Source organism: Aythya marila (genome assembly GCF_965140915.1).
Source record: "Aythya marila genome assembly, chromosome: 1".
NCBI classification, from domain to species: domain Eukaryota; kingdom Metazoa; phylum Chordata; class Aves; order Anseriformes; family Anatidae; genus Aythya; species Aythya marila.
In genome coordinates this window covers 169,604,588-169,622,620 of record NC_139042.1, presented here as the reverse complement: position 1 = coordinate 169,622,620, position 18,033 = coordinate 169,604,588, and the positions used below count along the sequence as shown (strand labels likewise).

The 18,033-nt window shown below is 40.3% G+C and overlaps 1 protein-coding gene across 3 annotated transcripts in view; it reads left to right on the top strand.

Moving 5' to 3' along the window:
• The first annotated feature begins 6,148 nt into the window (after window positions 1-6,148).
• RAB3IP (RAB3A interacting protein) overlaps window positions 6,149-18,033 on the top strand; it is a 29,183-nt gene continuing 17,298 nt past the window's right edge. For 2 of the 3 annotated variants that reach the window (XM_082751430.1, XM_082751428.1), the window contains exons 1-4: window positions 6,191-6,231; window positions 6,999-7,106; window positions 12,361-12,636; window positions 12,839-13,100. In XM_082751430.1, coding sequence (XP_082607556.1) covers window positions 12,386-12,636; window positions 12,839-13,100 — 513 coding nt within the window. In that variant the 5' untranslated portion in view covers window positions 6,191-6,231; window positions 6,999-7,106; window positions 12,361-12,385. Of the gene's footprint in view, window positions 6,232-6,998; window positions 7,107-12,360; window positions 12,637-12,838; window positions 13,101-18,033 lie in introns of all 3 variants that reach the window. The other variant, XM_082751429.1, reaches the window with a different exon arrangement.

Sequence of the window (18,033 nt, the reverse complement as noted above, 5' to 3'; positions counted from 1 at the left end):
TAGAAACTTTGGTCTGAAAAAAATGAAGACTTCTGAAACACTTGTTTTCTGAATGTTATAATAGGGCCACATGTAATGGGGAAGGAGGAAGAAGTCTCAGGAATTTCAGTTTAGAGATGGATAAATCAAAGCACAGTGAGGGTGTCCTGATCCAAAACAGAACTGTGTATAAAACACACAATTCCTGAATCCTTACCCTATGTTTTTCACTGTTAGAGTATTTCACTAGCTAGAGTATTTGGTGGAGATATTTTTGGAATCTCCTCAGGTAAAAGGATTCTTGAGCTTTACAAATAGATTTATCAGAATTACAAAGTTTGGCTTTCAGGGTGTCAAGTTTCAGGTGAAAATGCATTTCGTATTTTTATTTTCTGATTTCTGAGTTCAGTTTTGGCATCTCTGCCATTTTCCAGCTAGGGATGAACATGGTGTACTATTTTTAATTGCACTCAGGATCTGTCCCTGGCTTGCTTCTAAAGATAAACAAGACCACATGTCAGTCCTTACATAAGTTGGTAAGGCCATTTCAGTCTTTTGTTTCTTCCGTTTAGTATTGAATTGCATTTATAAGCACCTTCAAAAAACCTAGAAGAATTATTTATTTTATAGGCAGCAGCAGAATCTGACTAGTTCAGCAACTTGTTTGCAGGATCAGCCCTATGGTCAAAGTGGACAATTTTGAACTAGCGTGCTCAAAGGGGAAGTTAATCCTTGTTACTTAATAGTTGCTTTGTATTCCTGGTCAAAATAAGAACTGATATTCTTTATTCATTTGTATTTTCCCTAATGAGGGTGGGTTCTGTGTAGTCGTATAGTTTTGTTTTGTTTTGAACACAGCTAAGAATTTGCCTTTTTTGTTATATTGTGTCAATGAGTGAGTTCTGCAGGTTGTGTATAGATACATGCCGTGCACTTATAATTAAGCAATACAAGTCTTTAACGAACATTCGCTTTTTAGACACCATTTGAAGCCCTTATTTCTCTTTTCTTATTTATTATGTTGACAAGTCTAACAGAGGAGAGGACTATGAACTGGTTTGAGGTTTTGATTCTGCAACAGATTAGTTATATGATTTGAGCAAACCATATGAGTCATTCCAAGACAAATGCAAAAGAAGCAATATACGTGATATAGACAGCTTTTGAAATTCCCTCCTATGATGTCATTAAAAAGTGAGGGAAACACTGGCTTGCATGAACTACTGCAAGACTGTACATGACTAATACAAAAACCATGCTCAAAACATGGTTTTGAATGGCCAGTTGTTAAAGCACGTCATCTCAGAGGATCATACTGGTTCTGATAATATGCTATACTTTAACTAATGACTTGGCTGATGGAACAATGCATGCACTTACTAAATTTGCAAGATATGAAGGGCCAGCATCTTACATGAACCATGAAGAAAGATTAAAATAACTCTTTAGTCTTTGAGAAAATGGAGGGGATAGATGATGCTGTCAAATACAGTAAAGATTGTTGTTTCCTGTAACCGCTGAGATAAGCTCTTTACCTCTTGTCCTACACTGCAGCAAAGGAGATTATGTTAGACTTTAGGAAGTATTTCTGGCTTGAGGATAGTTGGCAGTGGAAGGCACTGCATAGGGAGGCTGTGCAGCAATCTCCACCACTGGAAATGTAGAGAAAGAGTAAACATCAGTCTTGTCTATTTGCCTTATTTTTTTTTTATTTTTTTTTTTTGGGGGGGGTGGTGGTGGTTATTTATGCCAGTGTACCAGTTAGACTTGCTTTCCAAATGTGCAGGTAAAATGTTGAAGAAATATACTTGACTGAGGAATTCTTGTCTGTGCTGTGGTTCCTCAAACTCTATAACTGGTTCAGTTGAACTAGTAGAAGGAAAAATGTCTTTAGAATAGAGAAAAGTTACAACCTCTGAACCTTTTTTGTACTTTTTTTTTTTTTGTACAAAAAAAATTTTGTACATTTTGTACAAACAACAAACTTTTGTTGTTTCTTTACACCATGCTATGGGGTTGCTACACATGTGGGACTTCTATGAGTATATTCATCCTTTGGTTTGCTTGAGTTTATTGTTTTTTGAGATGGAAGAAATAATTACAGCTTATCCAATATTAAAAAACAATAAAAGAAACCAGCAAAAAATACCACAGGCAAGTAAAAACAAGATCATCTGTTTTAATTACCTGTGAAATTTTTGAGGCATCCTTCCACACTGGACACTCAAACATGTATTAAGAGAAGAATAATCTCCCTCCTTTTTTCCTCCCAACCTTTAGGAGAAAAGATTTGCTTAGCTGGCATTTTTGTTTGTGCATATATGCAACAAATTTTAAATCAAGTCAAGTCAGACCAAATAAAAATGCTGCTCTTGGTTTCTTTAAAGTCCTTCAGGAATTCTTGACTTCAGCAGAGAAGACTGTGATGTCCTGGGCCTGGCTTCTGTGAAACACCTTTGTCTCTTCTGCTTTTTCTTCCCTGAAATAGGTTTCTTTATGTCCAGTGGGTTGTAACGACTAGTGAAAGACACTGTCAAACTGATGGTTTAAATGCAGTAGAAGATCTGGACAGACAAAGGTGCCATAGTCAGGGAGACTCTGAGCGATGAGGGAACTATTTGCAATGATGTTTGCCACATTTTGTTCAACAGTGACTGGACACAAGCTGCACTGATGAGACCACCACTCAGTACATGGATTGCTGTGGCCAAGTCTGACACTGCCAAGATATCTATCTGGCTTTTTTTTTTTTCTTCTTCAAGATATAGAATCATAGAATCATAGAATATCCTGAGTTGGAAGGGACCCTTAAGGATCATCAAGTCCAACTCTCGACACCGCACGGGTCTACCCAAAAGTTCAGACCATGTGCCTAAGTTCACAGTCCAATCTCTTCTTAAATTCAGACAGGCTCGGTGCAGTGACCACTTCCCTGGGGAGCCTGTTCCAGTGTGCAACCACCCTCTCTGTGAAGAACCCCCTCCTGACGTCCAGCCTAAATTTCCCCTGCCTCAGCTTAACCCCATTCCCGCGGGTCCTGTCACTAGTGTTAATGGAGAAAAGGTCTCCTGCCTCTTGACAACCCCTTACGAGGAAGTTGTAGACTGCGATGAGGCCTCCCCTCAGCCTCCTCTTCTCCAGGCTGAACAGGCCCAGTGACCTCAGCCGTTCCTCGTACGTCTTCCCCTCAAGGCCTTTCACCATCTTCGTAGCCCTCCTCTGGACACTTTCCAACAGTTTCATGTCCTTTTTATACTGTGGTGCCCAGAACTGCACACAGTACTCGAGGTGAGGCCGCACCAGCGCAGAGTAGAGCGGGACAATCACCTCCCTTGACCTACTAGCGATGCCGTTCTTGATGCACCCCAGGATACGATTGGCCCTCCTGGCTGCCAGGGCACACTGCTGGCTCATATTCAACTTGCTGTCTATCACGACCCCCAGATCCCTCAATATCTATTGTGCTCTCTTGGTTGTCACCTCCTTGGATGAACCTCAGACCTGTGCTATAGGTGCCTTTGTCTCTAGTCCTGTCTCTTGCTCTTCCTGACAAGACTTCTTAGATGAATCCTGGACCTGATTTGATATCTCACCTTTCATGGTCACAAAGCCTGTTGCTGTTGCTAGCTCTCGACTGTGCCCTCACTGGTGGGGTTGCCTGTGGCTCCCAGCTCATGATGCCTGGAGGAATAACCCCACTCTGACACTGAAGTACACCTCAGGAAACAGCCAAGGGTTGAATAAAAGCACTCTTTAAGACAAATATTTACTTTTCCTTTTTATGTCTCTGAATTTAATCCAAATTACTTTGACTTTTTAATTTGAACCATATAAATTATATTTTCTGGAGCTTGTTGCTGTCTGACTTCTTAAAGTATTATATACAGCAAAATACAGGAATATTCAGACAAAATAAATCTGTTGGTGATTAATTTTAGCACAGTCAAATGTCTTTGAAACTGTATTCCTTTTAGTTCTTGAAATGCAAGATGTCTAATCTGGTTAAGACAGCAGATTGTCATGCCAAGTACAGTCATGTACCAGATTAAGAACTATAGGATTACAGATCCTAATTATAGACTCTTGTCAGTTTACTATGTCTTAATACATTGTTTTCAACCTCTGATTCCACTTGTCATGTCTTCTTTGCAATCACGTTTTTAATGAGCTTCCTGACACATCTTCTAATTTGGCAAACCTGTATTCTGATACCACTGCACGGGTTCTATTGCATAGCAATACTAGGGAATTAAATAATTTTAAAGGTCAAAGCTCTTCAAACTGAAAACTCCCGTTCTATGAGGCTTCTTGCAGCAAACTTCAAGTTACACTGCTATTTGAATACTTTAATTTTGCACCACTTAGTTTCTTGGTTTTCCAATTCCTTCCAGAAAAGCTATGGATGATGATTCTCTTCAGCCATTTTTGCTGTCTGAGCCCCATTGTAGTCTATGTAGATTCACAGGCTGAAAACCGGTCGAGAATATATTACTGTTTATAGGTAATATATTTACTTTATGATGAATGGCATTGATGTTTGTCTTTTGACATCCTCTTTGTCATATTATTTTGCCCTTGATGAAGCTCTTGCTTGGCGGATGCTATGGTTAATGTGTCACAGAGAACATTATTTGTCTGTGGCAATGTCCTGCAGGACTGGCCAAACGGGATTCTTTCACATTCAGTGGAAAGCTGTCAAGATAATTAACATTTCAATTATTGACTGGAACGTGGCCTAGATTCCTTAACTGATGAATGGGACAAGATCTTGTTTACATATATTTTTTTTTTCTAAAGTTCCTCACCGAAGTGCAGGGTGCAGTCAGTGCAGCTGTCATTGGAAGCACGCTTCTTGGTGATTGCATTGGACCAGTGGTAAAATTGAGCCCTGGCTACGGCAGCTTTCCAACATTTTGCCTACTGCTTCTAAAGACATATAAACCACAAAACAATGCAGACCAGGACTTCAAAGGTTAAAAAAAAAAAAAAAAAGCAAAGTGCTCATGTTAACCTCTGAAAAGATGGAAAATTGCTTGATCTATTGTGGTTGTATCAAGGTGGCCTTAACGAAGGCTAAGGACATAGGTAAACCAAGATTAGAAGTAGTAATCTCTCTTTATCGGACAAACTACTAGAGCTGGAAAAACAAATCTTTTTAGCGTGTGAGCTCTGTTTTAGCTGTATACATGACCTTATTTCACAAGTCTTGTGCATACAAGTTACAATTCAATCTTCATTACATGCATTAGACAGGCTCCGTCCCAATTTGGGGCAGTGCATGTCCCATGAATGAAAAACCACTGCATAATGATGTGGTACACATTTCATTTTCTCATTTTTAATTGCGTAACAGAGTGTCTTTGTTACTGTATATTACTAACCCCAGGATTATCAATTTCCTTGTGTTTTTCATGGTAACAGACTTTAATAGCCCTGCCCTTGCGTGCCCTCGACCAAAAGTGGTGCTGCAACCCTCTGTTCCGGACCATGCGCAGAGGCACAAAGTGTTGATGGATCTGTCCTGAAGTTATGAGTCCGTCTGCAGTCTGTCTGTCCACACTGTCTTCTCAAGCACACCACCTGAAACCATTTGCTCAACCACAAGCCTCCACTACCTGCGTTGGCTGGCCTAGAACGACCAGCCAACAACACTTTATAGCCTGTGTGTTTCTCATGGACAAGTGACCCATGGCTCTAGTGCTGCCACTGACCGACCCAACCCGTCCTACCATGCCATGCCACCTCCTTCCCTCAGCCATGGGCCCTTGTGGCTTGGCTACAAGGGGTGAGAAGATGGTGAAATTTAGGTTGAAATTAGGAGACGTTTCTTCTCAGAAAGTGTAGCCAGGCACTGAAATGGGTTGTCTAGGGAGGTGGTGGAGTCACCTTCCCTGGGGGTGCTCAAGGAGAGGTTGGACGTGGTGCTTGGGGACATGGCTTAGCGGGTGACATTGATGGTAGGACGATGGTCGGACCAGACGATCCTGAAGCTCTTCCCCAACCTTTACGATTCTACGGAGGTCACCTCCAGCCTCTTCCCGGCGGGCTACCTCCGCCACAGCCACCCAACCACCCCCATGCCCCACAGCGGCGGCGCCCCCCACCCTCTCCCCTCTCCCCTCACTCCCGCCTCGGCCGCCATGCGGGCGGGGCGCCGGCGGCTGCCATGCGCGGCGGCCGCCCAGCGAACCGCCCCCCGGCCGGCTGCGGGGACGCGGGGCGGCGGCGGCCGCTGGGGCTGGCTCGGCGCAGGTACGCGGCGGCGGCTCCGCTCTCGGTCCCGGTTCCCGGTCCCGGTGCTCCCTGCGGGTCTCGGGGGCTTCGTGAAGCATCGGCAGCTGCGCCCTTGAGGCGCTGGGAGGGGGGTCGCGGTGCGGGGTCGCCCAGCCCCGCCGTGCTGCCCCGGCCCCCTCGCGGGGCAGGTGGGAGGGGAGGCGGCCCGGGAGCTTGTGCCGGCCGCTGGGGGAGAAATTTGGGGGCGAGACCAAAATCTGGAGGGGTTTTCCGGCGGTGTTTGGCTTGCGGCTCGGCGCGGGGCGGGTTAAAGCCGGGCCTGCCGCGGTTCTGCCTCGCCTGGTTCGTGTTACCTGGTGGGGAGGAGGATAAATAATTCACCCTCCGGTCCCCTTTTAATAAGTAACAAGCGCCGGCAGCCGGCGGGTCCCGTTGCAGCCGGGGGGAGGCAGCCCCCAGCTCTCAGCCGCCGCCGGCACCGGGGGAGCGCTCGCCGGGACGCCAGGTCAACCGCTCCCTCTGCTCCCCGTCAGCTTGCAGCTTTTCCCGCAAGATTACCCTGTATTTTGGCTGTTTTTTTTAATTCCCCTTTTTCCTACGGCGTTTAAAATACTACTATCAATCGGCCAGAAGTTGTATCAGGCTCTTTAGTAGTATCCTAGCCATTTCTTCAGACGTAACATTCCTTTAAACTTACCTGCGCGCACGGTGAGGAAGCTTTGCGCGCCTCGAAAACTGCGGCCGCCCTGACTTAAAGCTCGCTAATCAAATATTTTCGGTGTTAGCTGAAAAGGAGAGGGTCTCCAGGCCAAGGCTCGGCAGGAATTACACTGCCGCCACGCTCGGAGAGAGCAGGCGCCAGCCCGAGGAGGCTCCGCGAAGTTCTTCCCAAGGTAAGGCAGAGCTGAGGGGCTCCCTGCCTTAAGGACACAGCCTGGAGAAAGGACACTGCCTGCAGCCGAGTGCCTTGGTTTGGGTACTGCGAGCTGAACAGCCTTCTGTCAACGTCGGCTCACAACAAATCCTGAAGTATTCCACCTCTCAAAGCGCTGGTTTTCCCCTCGAATAAGAGGTGTGCTATCCAGCAGGCTCTAAGCCGTGGTTATTTATAGGTTTCACAAGCACTTTGTAAATATAGATCTTTGAATCGTGTGCTGCTCGTTTCTTCCCGTAAGGGGTGCAGCTTGCTGTCTGCACCTCTATTTTTTCTAGTTGAAGATATCCCCGTAACAGTTTTCAAATAAGCTGTTTTTAATCATCGCTTCAGCAAGACACAAATTGTTTTAATTTTGTGAAGTCTTGCTATCAAATAGTCTTACACGTTTCTTTAAAACTGTGTGAATTAGTGTTTGGCTGGTTAACAGGGTAAAGAAGGGAAAAACACCCACATGGCATTATATGACAAAACTAGGGGGGGTGCAATAGAAAAATATTATCATAATTAGATAATACTTAGAAAATTATCATGCGTATATGAACCAAGAGTGTTTTTGTTTTTTTTTTGCTAGCTTTTAAATTCTGTAGATTTGCCTACCTGTTTCTTTTAGTATTGATTGGTAAATACGTTGTGTAGGGTCACTTACAAATATAAGTTGCATTTAAGGACTGGAGTGGTTGAACACTATTTTCTCTTGTGTTTTGCTGTCCTCAAAATAACTTGTTGCACATTTGCACTCCTTAAATACGAAGTTCTATAATAATTTTAAAGGTGGGAATTTTCTGCAACCTTTAAGGGAATGCCTGTGCCAAGTCTTGAATTGTGTACGTGCAATGAGCTTGCAGCAACAACAGTGTTTGAACTTGTATGAATTTTGTGGCTAAGCTTATATATAAAACACTGTTTAGTCCTGTAAAAAAAATAATAAAGAAATCACCAAAACTCTTTATCCAGAGCTAACATCTAATGAATATCTCATATGGAATAGCTGTAGTTTAGTTGGTGTTTTGAACCTTAAATTAACATCCACATAAACCTTACAAAGAATTTTAGTTTTTAAACTGCCTGCTTGTGTCTGGTAGGTGTTGGTGTGGAGTTACAGGACTTAACTGGGCTGTTTCATTAAAAGGTATTTATTAGTCTGCCACCGTAATTCCCTGCTGAGTCCTTTGGGACTCGAAACATATTATGTTCCAGACCATAAATGCCAACTATTTCAAACCTGATTTTTTTAAGCCCACTGAGAAGAATGCAGGCCTTATGGTGTGTCAGTCCTTCTGAGGAACTGGTCCAAAAAAATCCCCTCTCCTGGCCCGCACCCCCCTGCTGCTACTGCCCCCTCCTGTGTTAATAGAGGTGAGCTTTGGAGTCCCGTAAATGAAGCCTTTGAGACTTCATTCTGTTTTGAAAAGCCTTCTGTATGAAGATTAAAACACTCTAGGTAATAAGCTCGTTTTTTGGTAACTGCTGACTAGAATTTGCGTGTCATCAAAACGTGCAGAAGTAGTAACTTCTTTTTCCTTGTGTCCTCCTCCTTGAGCAGGTAACAGTTGTGTTGTGTTGGTGCTCTTCATCAAAGCTAAAAATGACGCTTTTGACGTGTGAAATGTTGCTGCTAAATGGGCTGTAGCAGTTAGGAAATTGCTTTTAAATAACACCAGGCTGAAGATGACAACTTTGAACAGCTTGTGAAAGACAAACTGGGTTTGTAGCAGGCAGTCTCAAGTCTCAATTTTTGCGTTTTCAACAGAAAACAATCCATGATAAGTTGCTGCTTTCCAGGGAGGTTGTGAGCATTTGGTTATCGGCTGCTCCTGTTCAGACAGTAGCCGAACCCTTCTTAGGGTAACATGAAAACTAGATGAAGTGTTTTAATTTGACCGTTGACAATGTTCACACTTCTTGTTTCTTGTTAGAAACCATAGAGGCATATTAAATTGTTGTTCAACTCATTTCTTTTGTAGTACACTTTTATTTAATCTTAGATAAATGGCATGTTTGTGCATAGTTTCCTCAGAAAGTTATGTGGATAATCAGCAGTGCGAGTGGGGCGGCAGAGATATAATGAAATGACAACTTACGCCAAATTGGCTTTATTTCCAGATGAAGGTATAAGGAAATTAGCTTACGCTGTTGTTTCACGCTAGTTTATTACAGCAGTTGAATTTTGCATGTCATCCAAATTGCACGCTATCATCTCAGACAAAAAAAAAGCTTCATGTTCCCCCACAGCAAGGGTGTTGCTATTCGATGATCTGAACACCCCACCAAGCCTTAAACCTATAAGATTTAATAACACTGAAATTTAGTGGTTTTTTTTTTTTTTTAACCATTACTTTTAAGAGCTCTTTCCCAAAAGATAACTTTTTTTTTTTTTTAAGACTGCTTAGCTTTTTGCGTGTATGCCTGGTTTCATTAAAGCAATTAAAGCATAATGTGTGTTTGGCAAGCATTTGGTAACAACGTTCTGGTGTTGGCCAGTCTCGAAACGGAGATACTCAATGTAGGCTTCTTCGCTGGGCAAACCACCCGTACCAGGCTTCTTCCTGCTCACTGCAAAGTGAGAAGTAACGCTAGGGAGGAAAGAAGTTGTCAATGGGAAGTGTTTTACACAGATGGTATGCCTGTGAGTGCCCATTTGAAAGAGTTTAGCTGAAGGGCTTTATTTTCAGCTCTGCCAGTTAACTTGTGGAACTTTCTTACTTACTGTATGAGAAAGAGCTTGCTTTTTAATAACTGAGAAGGTACGTGTGGGTTTACTTACTCATAGATCTGTCTTGTCTGTTTAAGCTGAGATTGATACTTAATGGACAAGCAGAGTGACAGTCTTGTAAATAAAACTCCTTTTTTTTTTTTTTGGTGTTGCCCATTAAGTTCACTGCAGGATTTAGGCACTTTAGGAGGAAAAGCCCTCGGATTCATTGCAGCAGGGGCGTGTAGGTGGGATAGGTATTTTTGATAAACATGCTACTTGTAGATGATGTGGTAGTCTGGGAGGAGAGCTGGAAATGGATTCGAAAGTCTGGAAGGTAATAAACAGGCTTATTACATATACATATATATATATATATATATATATATGTTTCTGTGCAAGCCAGCATGACTTTGTGCACTTCATAATGTAGCTGGATTTGTGTAACTTATCACAAGGATAAGGAATGGCATGCCTTCAGGTCTGCTGTTTACTTGGTGTGCTTGCTACATGGTATTTGGACATACTAAGAACACATTCAACACTGATAATTAAATTTTTCCTGAGCACTTTCTTGCTGGAAATGGCTAAATAATACTTATTTAAGACCAGTTTTGTGAAGAAACTCATGGAAAACTTCAGCTCAGTGGGATATTCTTGATTTCTTTTTTTCAAGATGGCAGTATTTAGCTTATTAAATGCTAAATGCTGACACGCAGTAGTTTTACTGTAGACCTGAACACATTTTTGGATGTTTAACCTTGAAGAAACGTCCTGTAGCTTTGGCAGTCCCTTGGTTTTAATTTGTTGAGTCAACAGGTTTTATCATCATATAGAGCATATAATTAAAATGTTTGCAATAGCTAAGAAGAACTATAGGGAAAGCAAACAAGAATATTTGCCAAACTTACTTAAGCAAAACTCAAAACTTAGCTCTTTGTATTACGATAGAAAAGCTCCAAAGTACAAAATCGTGGCAGTTTTCTTTGTAAATGATGCTTGCACAGCTGTTGATCAAAACGGACTTCTGCATAGAATTTTAAAGCATGTAGGTGTCCCTTTGTGTTTATGTAAGGTCCTTTTTCTGTGCTTTAAGTCTGGGCAGTTTCATAGCGGTGATTGTTTTTTTAGGGGAGCAATTAACAAAGAGCAGCAACACTGTAGGCAGCTCGCTGTCTGAACAAATTATTTTCTACCTTTTGCTCCAAATGTACTACATAATGCAGTAAAACAACTTGTTTAACGTGGATGTGTGAGTGCTCAGTACAATACTTGAGGCAGAAAGCAGTTTTGAATGGTGTTCTTTGAGGTTTAAGGTGATCAAAAAGTGTTGATGTAACTAAAACTTTTGTGTGTGCACTCTTGAGGATTCCATTCCTGTAATTTTCTGTGTGTTTTATGAAATAATGAGCAGGACGTTCATACAACAGTAAGTAGATGGCATCTCTTTGTGGTTAGGATCTGCCATCTTTCTAGATCTTCTCTTTACCTGCTCTTTTCAACAGAAAGAGCAAAGCAAATTTTCTCTATAAAACGCCATGGATTCTGTCAGATGGTGCAGTTCTTTTCCATGTAAGGTATCTCTGCGAAGCCTGAATCTTGTCTTCATTTATAAACTATGGAGGATGCTCTTTTTGCAGTGAGTAATCACTGCTAAGTGATTCCTTCACAAATTTCTTCATACTACTACCAGTTCATAGTTTTGAATCATGCAAAGATTTTATGATCTGATAAGCCGTGGAGAAAATCAGAGCTTCTCTATTGTGGTTTGTATAATTCTTGTTCTACCACGTTGATCTTATGAAAAGCATGGAACGAAAATGAAAAGTTAATGAGTTAAATTGGCCACGTCGCCAATTCACCGTACGCTTTTGCATGCATTATATGGAATTAATTCATTTTTGTTATAGTACTTATTAAATACACAATCTTCACTTAATTATGTGATATATTAAATGGACATCAGCATGCTTCATGGGAAGTCTTATCGACCAGTTCTGTCACTTCCTTGAACTGCTACAAGGTTAGACATAAATGAACCAAAACTGTTATGGACTCTAATTTATTTAAAGGTGCACTGATTTCTGTCTTCGGATTATTTGTTTCCTTGAGATTAAAAGTGGAAGCTTTAGGTTTATTTTTTTTTTTCTGCCTCACGGGTCTCCTACTCTTGAATATAAAACATTTGTGTTTTGATACAAAACAATTCTAGGCTGTATTAATGATGACTTTGTTTCATGATAGTGCGTGTTCTTGATTCCATCATTTGGTTTAGATGTGGAGCCTGCTGTTAGAGCTGCTGAACTCAACAGTCCGATATATGGGAGGAAAAAATCATTGGTGGTTGAAGTTGATACTTGTGCAAAAGTTGTCCACAACTTTGTTAAATCATGAAGTATTCTGACCATATTTGACCATTTTAAAAAAATTTAAATGATTGTAACTCTATATGTAGTTATATAAAGATCTAACCGAACGTTTCCTGTTTGCATTCTGATGATGTGTTTATTTTGTTCAGGGTTTCATATGATGAGGCTTTTATTATGGCCAGTGACTCCTTGGAAGGCTTTCATGAAGTGAACCTCGCTTCGCCTACGACCCCAGATCTTCTTGGAGTAAATGAGCCAGGGACTCAGGAACAAACTACCTCACCCAGTGTTATTTACCGACCGCATCCTTCTGTTGTGTCCTCCGCACCAATCCAACCCAACGCATTAAATGTCTCTGACCTTCCCACACAACCTGTTTATTCATCTCCCAGACAACTGAATTGTGGAGAAACATCAGGTGTCAGGTAAGTTTTGTGCATCTGTTTACTGGCTTTTTTTTTTTTTTTTTGCTTACAAACTATTTGCTTTACTGAAGATAGAATTTTAATATAGCGTGTAATATTAAATAGTGTCCGTAACAGTACGTTCAGCACTACTACTGCTATTTCTAAACTATTTCTTCATAATATATAATATAAATAAAAAAACCTCTCTCTCTCTTTACAGCATCAATGTCACCGACACAGTACTTTGTTCTACCTCTGGACCCCAGGGTGGGTCATTCAATCACAATAATTCCAGAAAGGAGAGCAATAATGCAGAGAGAGAGTTTTTACAGGGTGCTACAGTAGCAGATGTTGCTGAAGGAAATGAAGATATTTTTGGGTTGAGTACAGACAGTTTATCTCACTTACGGAGCCCATCTGTACTGGAAGTAAGAGAAAAGGGCTATGAAAGATTGAAAGAAGAACTTGCAAAAGCTCAGAGGGTAAGGCTTGTTGTCTTGTCTCCTGCTTTTTCTCTCTTCACTATGATTCTGATGTGACAGAATGATAGATGGCAGTCCGAGTCTACTCATTTACAATAGAATTATTACAATGTATTTATTTTAAGTAAAGTTATTCTGAATGGCTGCAGTGCTAACGTCTTAAAACACTATCAAGGAATAATTCTTCCTAATGCTGCAGCGATTTACCATGGAAAGCTCTTGCTGCAGCTTCTGGTTAAACTTTCTTTTTCTCTGAAATGTAGGCCATTCCTTCATTCTGGCATTTGAGAATAGGAGTAATTTACTGTTATCCTTCTGTTACATTCTAAGTTTTTGTAATGCTGATTATATACCTTTTGAGTCTTTTTTCTCCTGTGGTACAAAAGTGTAGCTTGTGTCAATTTAGAAACATTTTAGAACATGGTAGATGCCATGTATCACAGACAAATGCCCCTGTAAGAAAGAAGCAATAAAGATGTCAGTGAAGTTCTTTAAAGTAGTTACACCACACTTCAAATTGAACATGGATGCCTTTGAGGACACTGGCTCAATTCATTAATATTTGTAAAGCGCTTTGTCTTGTTTGGATGGATGGTGCTATATAAATGCAAAGCCATTATTTATCATTCTAACATCTTTCTGTGCTTCACCTTTCCAGTAGGTTCTGTGCTGTTTGTACCTGTGCCCTTTCCTCTCCTCTACATGATTCCACTCTTGTTTAGATTTAAGCCCATCTTATCTTGTGTTTGAACTTGTTTTCCTCTGTGCTCGTTGCCTTTCTGTCGAATGTAGAAATCGTTTGTGTCATAGCTGCATTTGCCCTTGTCATTGTGAATCTTAAATACGGATTTTGATATCACTTCTTCTGTTGGCTGTTTTGTCACCAAGTTGTTGCTTCCTTTGCTGAGGTGTTTGTGTGCTTAGCACTTGACCACAGAAAGGAAACATTAACCTGAGCTAATGTTGAGGATGTTGGTTGTGAATATATAAACCTAGCAGTTAAACTTGAAACCTCAGAAAGCAAGATCAAACTAAAGTTTAAACTTTAGAAGAGCTTTTCCAGCTCCTGGCAACTTACAGAAATATAGCTAACATACTTAAAATCTGCAACTTGGATCTGTTACTGTAACCTTTGAATTATCTGAAAATATTAATCTGGTGTAAAGTTGCGTGGGTTTTATGTCTAGCTCAGCTCATATCTTAAGGTAGTTTTAAAAGAAATAGCATTAAAGCTGTTAAGGCATACTAAATGTATGTTAAGTATTTTCAAACACTTCTGATGTTCTTAAAAACTTGATTCAGCTCTAACTTGAGAATGTTGATGTCAAAGTCCTTGTTAATAATTCTCAGCATATTAGGTTGATTCTTATCAGTGTTATACTAGGTGAATAACTTCTGTCTGCTTGTCTTCCTAAGCTTGCACTGTTTCAGAATTACTCAATAATGCAGGAGTCTTTACAAAGTACACAGTGATAAACCCTGTTCCTTTCACAGTATTTCTTCTACTTCCTGTATAGGGACTAATTTTTTGTATTCCTAATTGATCTCCAACTGCTTTTTCCCCAAAGTTATGACTGTTCATATAGGGTTGTGCCCACTCTGCAGTATTTAGTGTTGTGCAGACTTTGAATATATATCCAGCTACATTCACTTTTGTCAATGAGTGCTGTTTAAAAATCTGCAGGGATATAATTAATAGGTGGTGCTTATGTACAGCTCGTTGTTTTTTACATAATTTTTTAAAGTTCTCTTCAAGCCTCTATCATTCATTCAGTTTATGAGCTTTGTCAGGAACAGTGAGAAAAAAGAGAATTGCAATTTGCACTTGAATTTTATGAACTCATTCAGCCTGGAAAAATGGATTCTCCAGGATTGAACAGAGTAGATACAAATTTGCTGTTCTGCCTTTTTCATTTGTTCCAAATTTCTTACCTGAACTGTGTATGCAGTTTTGATATGTGTTAAAGAATTTCTTGCCGTTGTGATTGGAAGGATAATGAGAATGGAAATAGGGATTTTGAGGCTTAGGGATCCATTACCTAAATTCTTTTCATGCTTTGAATACAACTTTTTTTTTTTTCTTATATGCTCTCATTTTTTTTTTTTATATTAGGGAATATATATACGACATGTAGTTTTTGGACATCTAAATATGGTTCTTGAAATTGTTCAGGAATAGGATAAAGGCGTTTTCTCTACTTCTATATGTGCCTTGTATTTATTCAGTCTAAGGAATTCACTTCTCAAAACGAACAGCATTACTGGCAAAATTGTTGGCAGAAAAAATCTTCCAAAAATTTGTTTCTTTATGGGAGGAAATGTATTTTCTGCATCAATCTAGGTAAGCTGCAGTCACAAATCATACCATAAGATGGTGAGAGAGATTGGGCTGGAAATAACAGTAGGGCAACGCTCTATAGTAACACAGTGTGTAAGACTGGACATACTTTTGCCTCAAAATGCTGCCTTAAAAATTAAAACTTGGTATTTTTTACTCTTTGAGTCCATTCAGGCCGTTTCTTTTCAGTGAAGACTTTCTGGCTGTACTCAGTAAAGTGGAGCTGAACAGCCCTTGCTTTAAATGATCTGAACCTTTCCACGTGTTTTACTCCTGTTTTTAAAACAGCATCAAGGAAATAGAGGAGGAGTTAAAAGGCTGAGTGATTCAGTGCCCAGGACCTTATCTCCTTGTGTCTCTGTGCATTTGTATTTTTGTTTCAGCCATCTTTGGATTGAGCTGTGACACAGTGGCTGCAATAAACCACATTTAGGTAACATGGAGAGAACAACGATGCCATTTTGATATATGGTTCCTCTTGATGTGTAAGTTTAGTGGAGCCTTAGCAATGGGGTACCTTCTGTTTGTTTTTCATACGAAGTAACTGCCATATTGCATGTATTTTTGGATACCTTGTTTGCAGTTTCTGAGCTGTGGCAGTTCATGGTCATGTTTTCCTTGAATTTTTGTGTGACTTGACCGTGAAGTTACTCAGTCATGAATCTGACTGTCAATATAATGATGTCATCTGTAACTGCAGAGGGAAACTTAATTTTCTGTGCTGATATGTTTTCTCTGGGGGTGTTGTCGTTTTCAGCTCTCACTGATGGGTAGCCCCCTTTCCCGATGAGGAAAGAGCAGTCTACCAGAAATGGTGCCAGTAAATGCCATACTCAGTTTGAGAATGAATTCCATGCTTCCTACTACCTTTAGAGTAACATCTGTAGGCTTATTGGCAATGACCAAAACAGGTTAATTTTTGTAATAGAAATTTACATTATTGATTTTTCCCTAGTAGAGTGAAACTGAGAGGTTTTCTAATGCTGATAGAGCGATTTTTGTGAAGGAGTAGCAGCATAAAACATGATATTGTAAATATCAACGTTTTTCTGGAGCATGATACTCGGATTTTATTTCAGAAGCTTCAGTTTCTGTATGCATTCTTCATGTCATAAGATCAAAGTGGACTTACAAGTTTTATTTATGTCTTCAGATCTTGCATTTTGATAGAGGGGTTGAAGTGGATTTTTCCATTGTTCTGCCTGTATTGTCAAAGAATCCAGTGTAACAGATGTTATCATCATAGTGTTTCTGAGTAGGCTAACACTGCTGGTTAAATCTGTATCTTTTCACAGAAAAATATGGTGTTTTTAGAAACTGCATGGATTAAAGAAAAAATAGATTCACAATAACTGCCCAGGGATTCCTGTAGCAGCATATGAGAACATTTGGCATTATTACATTTCTGCTGCCACTTGCTTATAAATTAATGAAGAATAAAAATGAGAAGGCTCCAGAAAAAAAATACCGTCCAAAACTCCACCAAAGAGCATGCTTACAAACTTTTCTAAAACAAATAGCAGTTGAATTGTAAGGCCACTGGCTTGTCAGTGTTGAAGATGGTTTCTCTGAGGGTGTTGTAGGAGTTTGTTGCTGTCTTGGAGTGACGAAGGACTTGTTTCCACACTGCTGGCTGATGCTGTTGTAGTATGTTGCAGGCATCACATTTTTTTTCAGGCAAGTAGTAGACCACATGCACGCAAACCAGAAGCATCTTCAGCCACACCATAGAACACATAATTCAATAGTCTATTCAATTCAGATCCATCAACAGTTCAATTGCATTGAAAACCCTTGAAATTTGGTTCCAAAAGACAAATTTCCGTGGAGGTTGTTTCGTGTGGGTGCTGAATGAAGACCAGACGAATTTAAATGTATTCTATTAAGGTGCCAACTTTTTTTTTTTTTTTTTTTGTTAACAACTTCAGAATTCAGCCATATTCCGCAGTTCGGATTTTAGGTGAGATCTCTAGAAAACTTTTGCTCTTTTCTTGATCTTCTGCATTCAGTGATGACTTGCTTAAATTGCTGAACTAGATCCAGGATGATTTTCTTTCTAGAATTTAAAACATTATTTTGAAGCAGCAATTTGCATTCCTTATTGCACCGTTTTTCTCTATAGACCCACCCTGTACTCTGTTCATGAAGGTCAAAATGAAATAAGCAGTTATATGACCATTTGATACAGGAATATTTATTTTTAAAAAACTTTTTCATGCAAGTTTCAGTTTGTTATCACCTACTTCAGTAACTGTGTGTTCTGATTTTCAATAGCTCATCTTCATGTGCTGTATCACAGCAGTAATGTGGGAAGGGCTGCAGGAGGGCTGGTTAATCTAGTGCACGTGGTTGTCTTCTCTGCCTCTGTGTTATGTATGGCTGGAAGGCGTTCAGTAGGGGCTTTAAGGCACAAGTGGTGGTAATGGCTCTAATAACTGATAAGCTTTTGCTTTGGGCATTCTTTATTTCTTTCCTGCATAAAAACCATCGGCTGGAGCTATTAAACTTACGTGACAAAATAACGTGGTATGTTGCGCTCCTTCTGAGTCGTGTCACAGAAATTTGCCCAATATTTGACAAATACAGCTAAGCAGC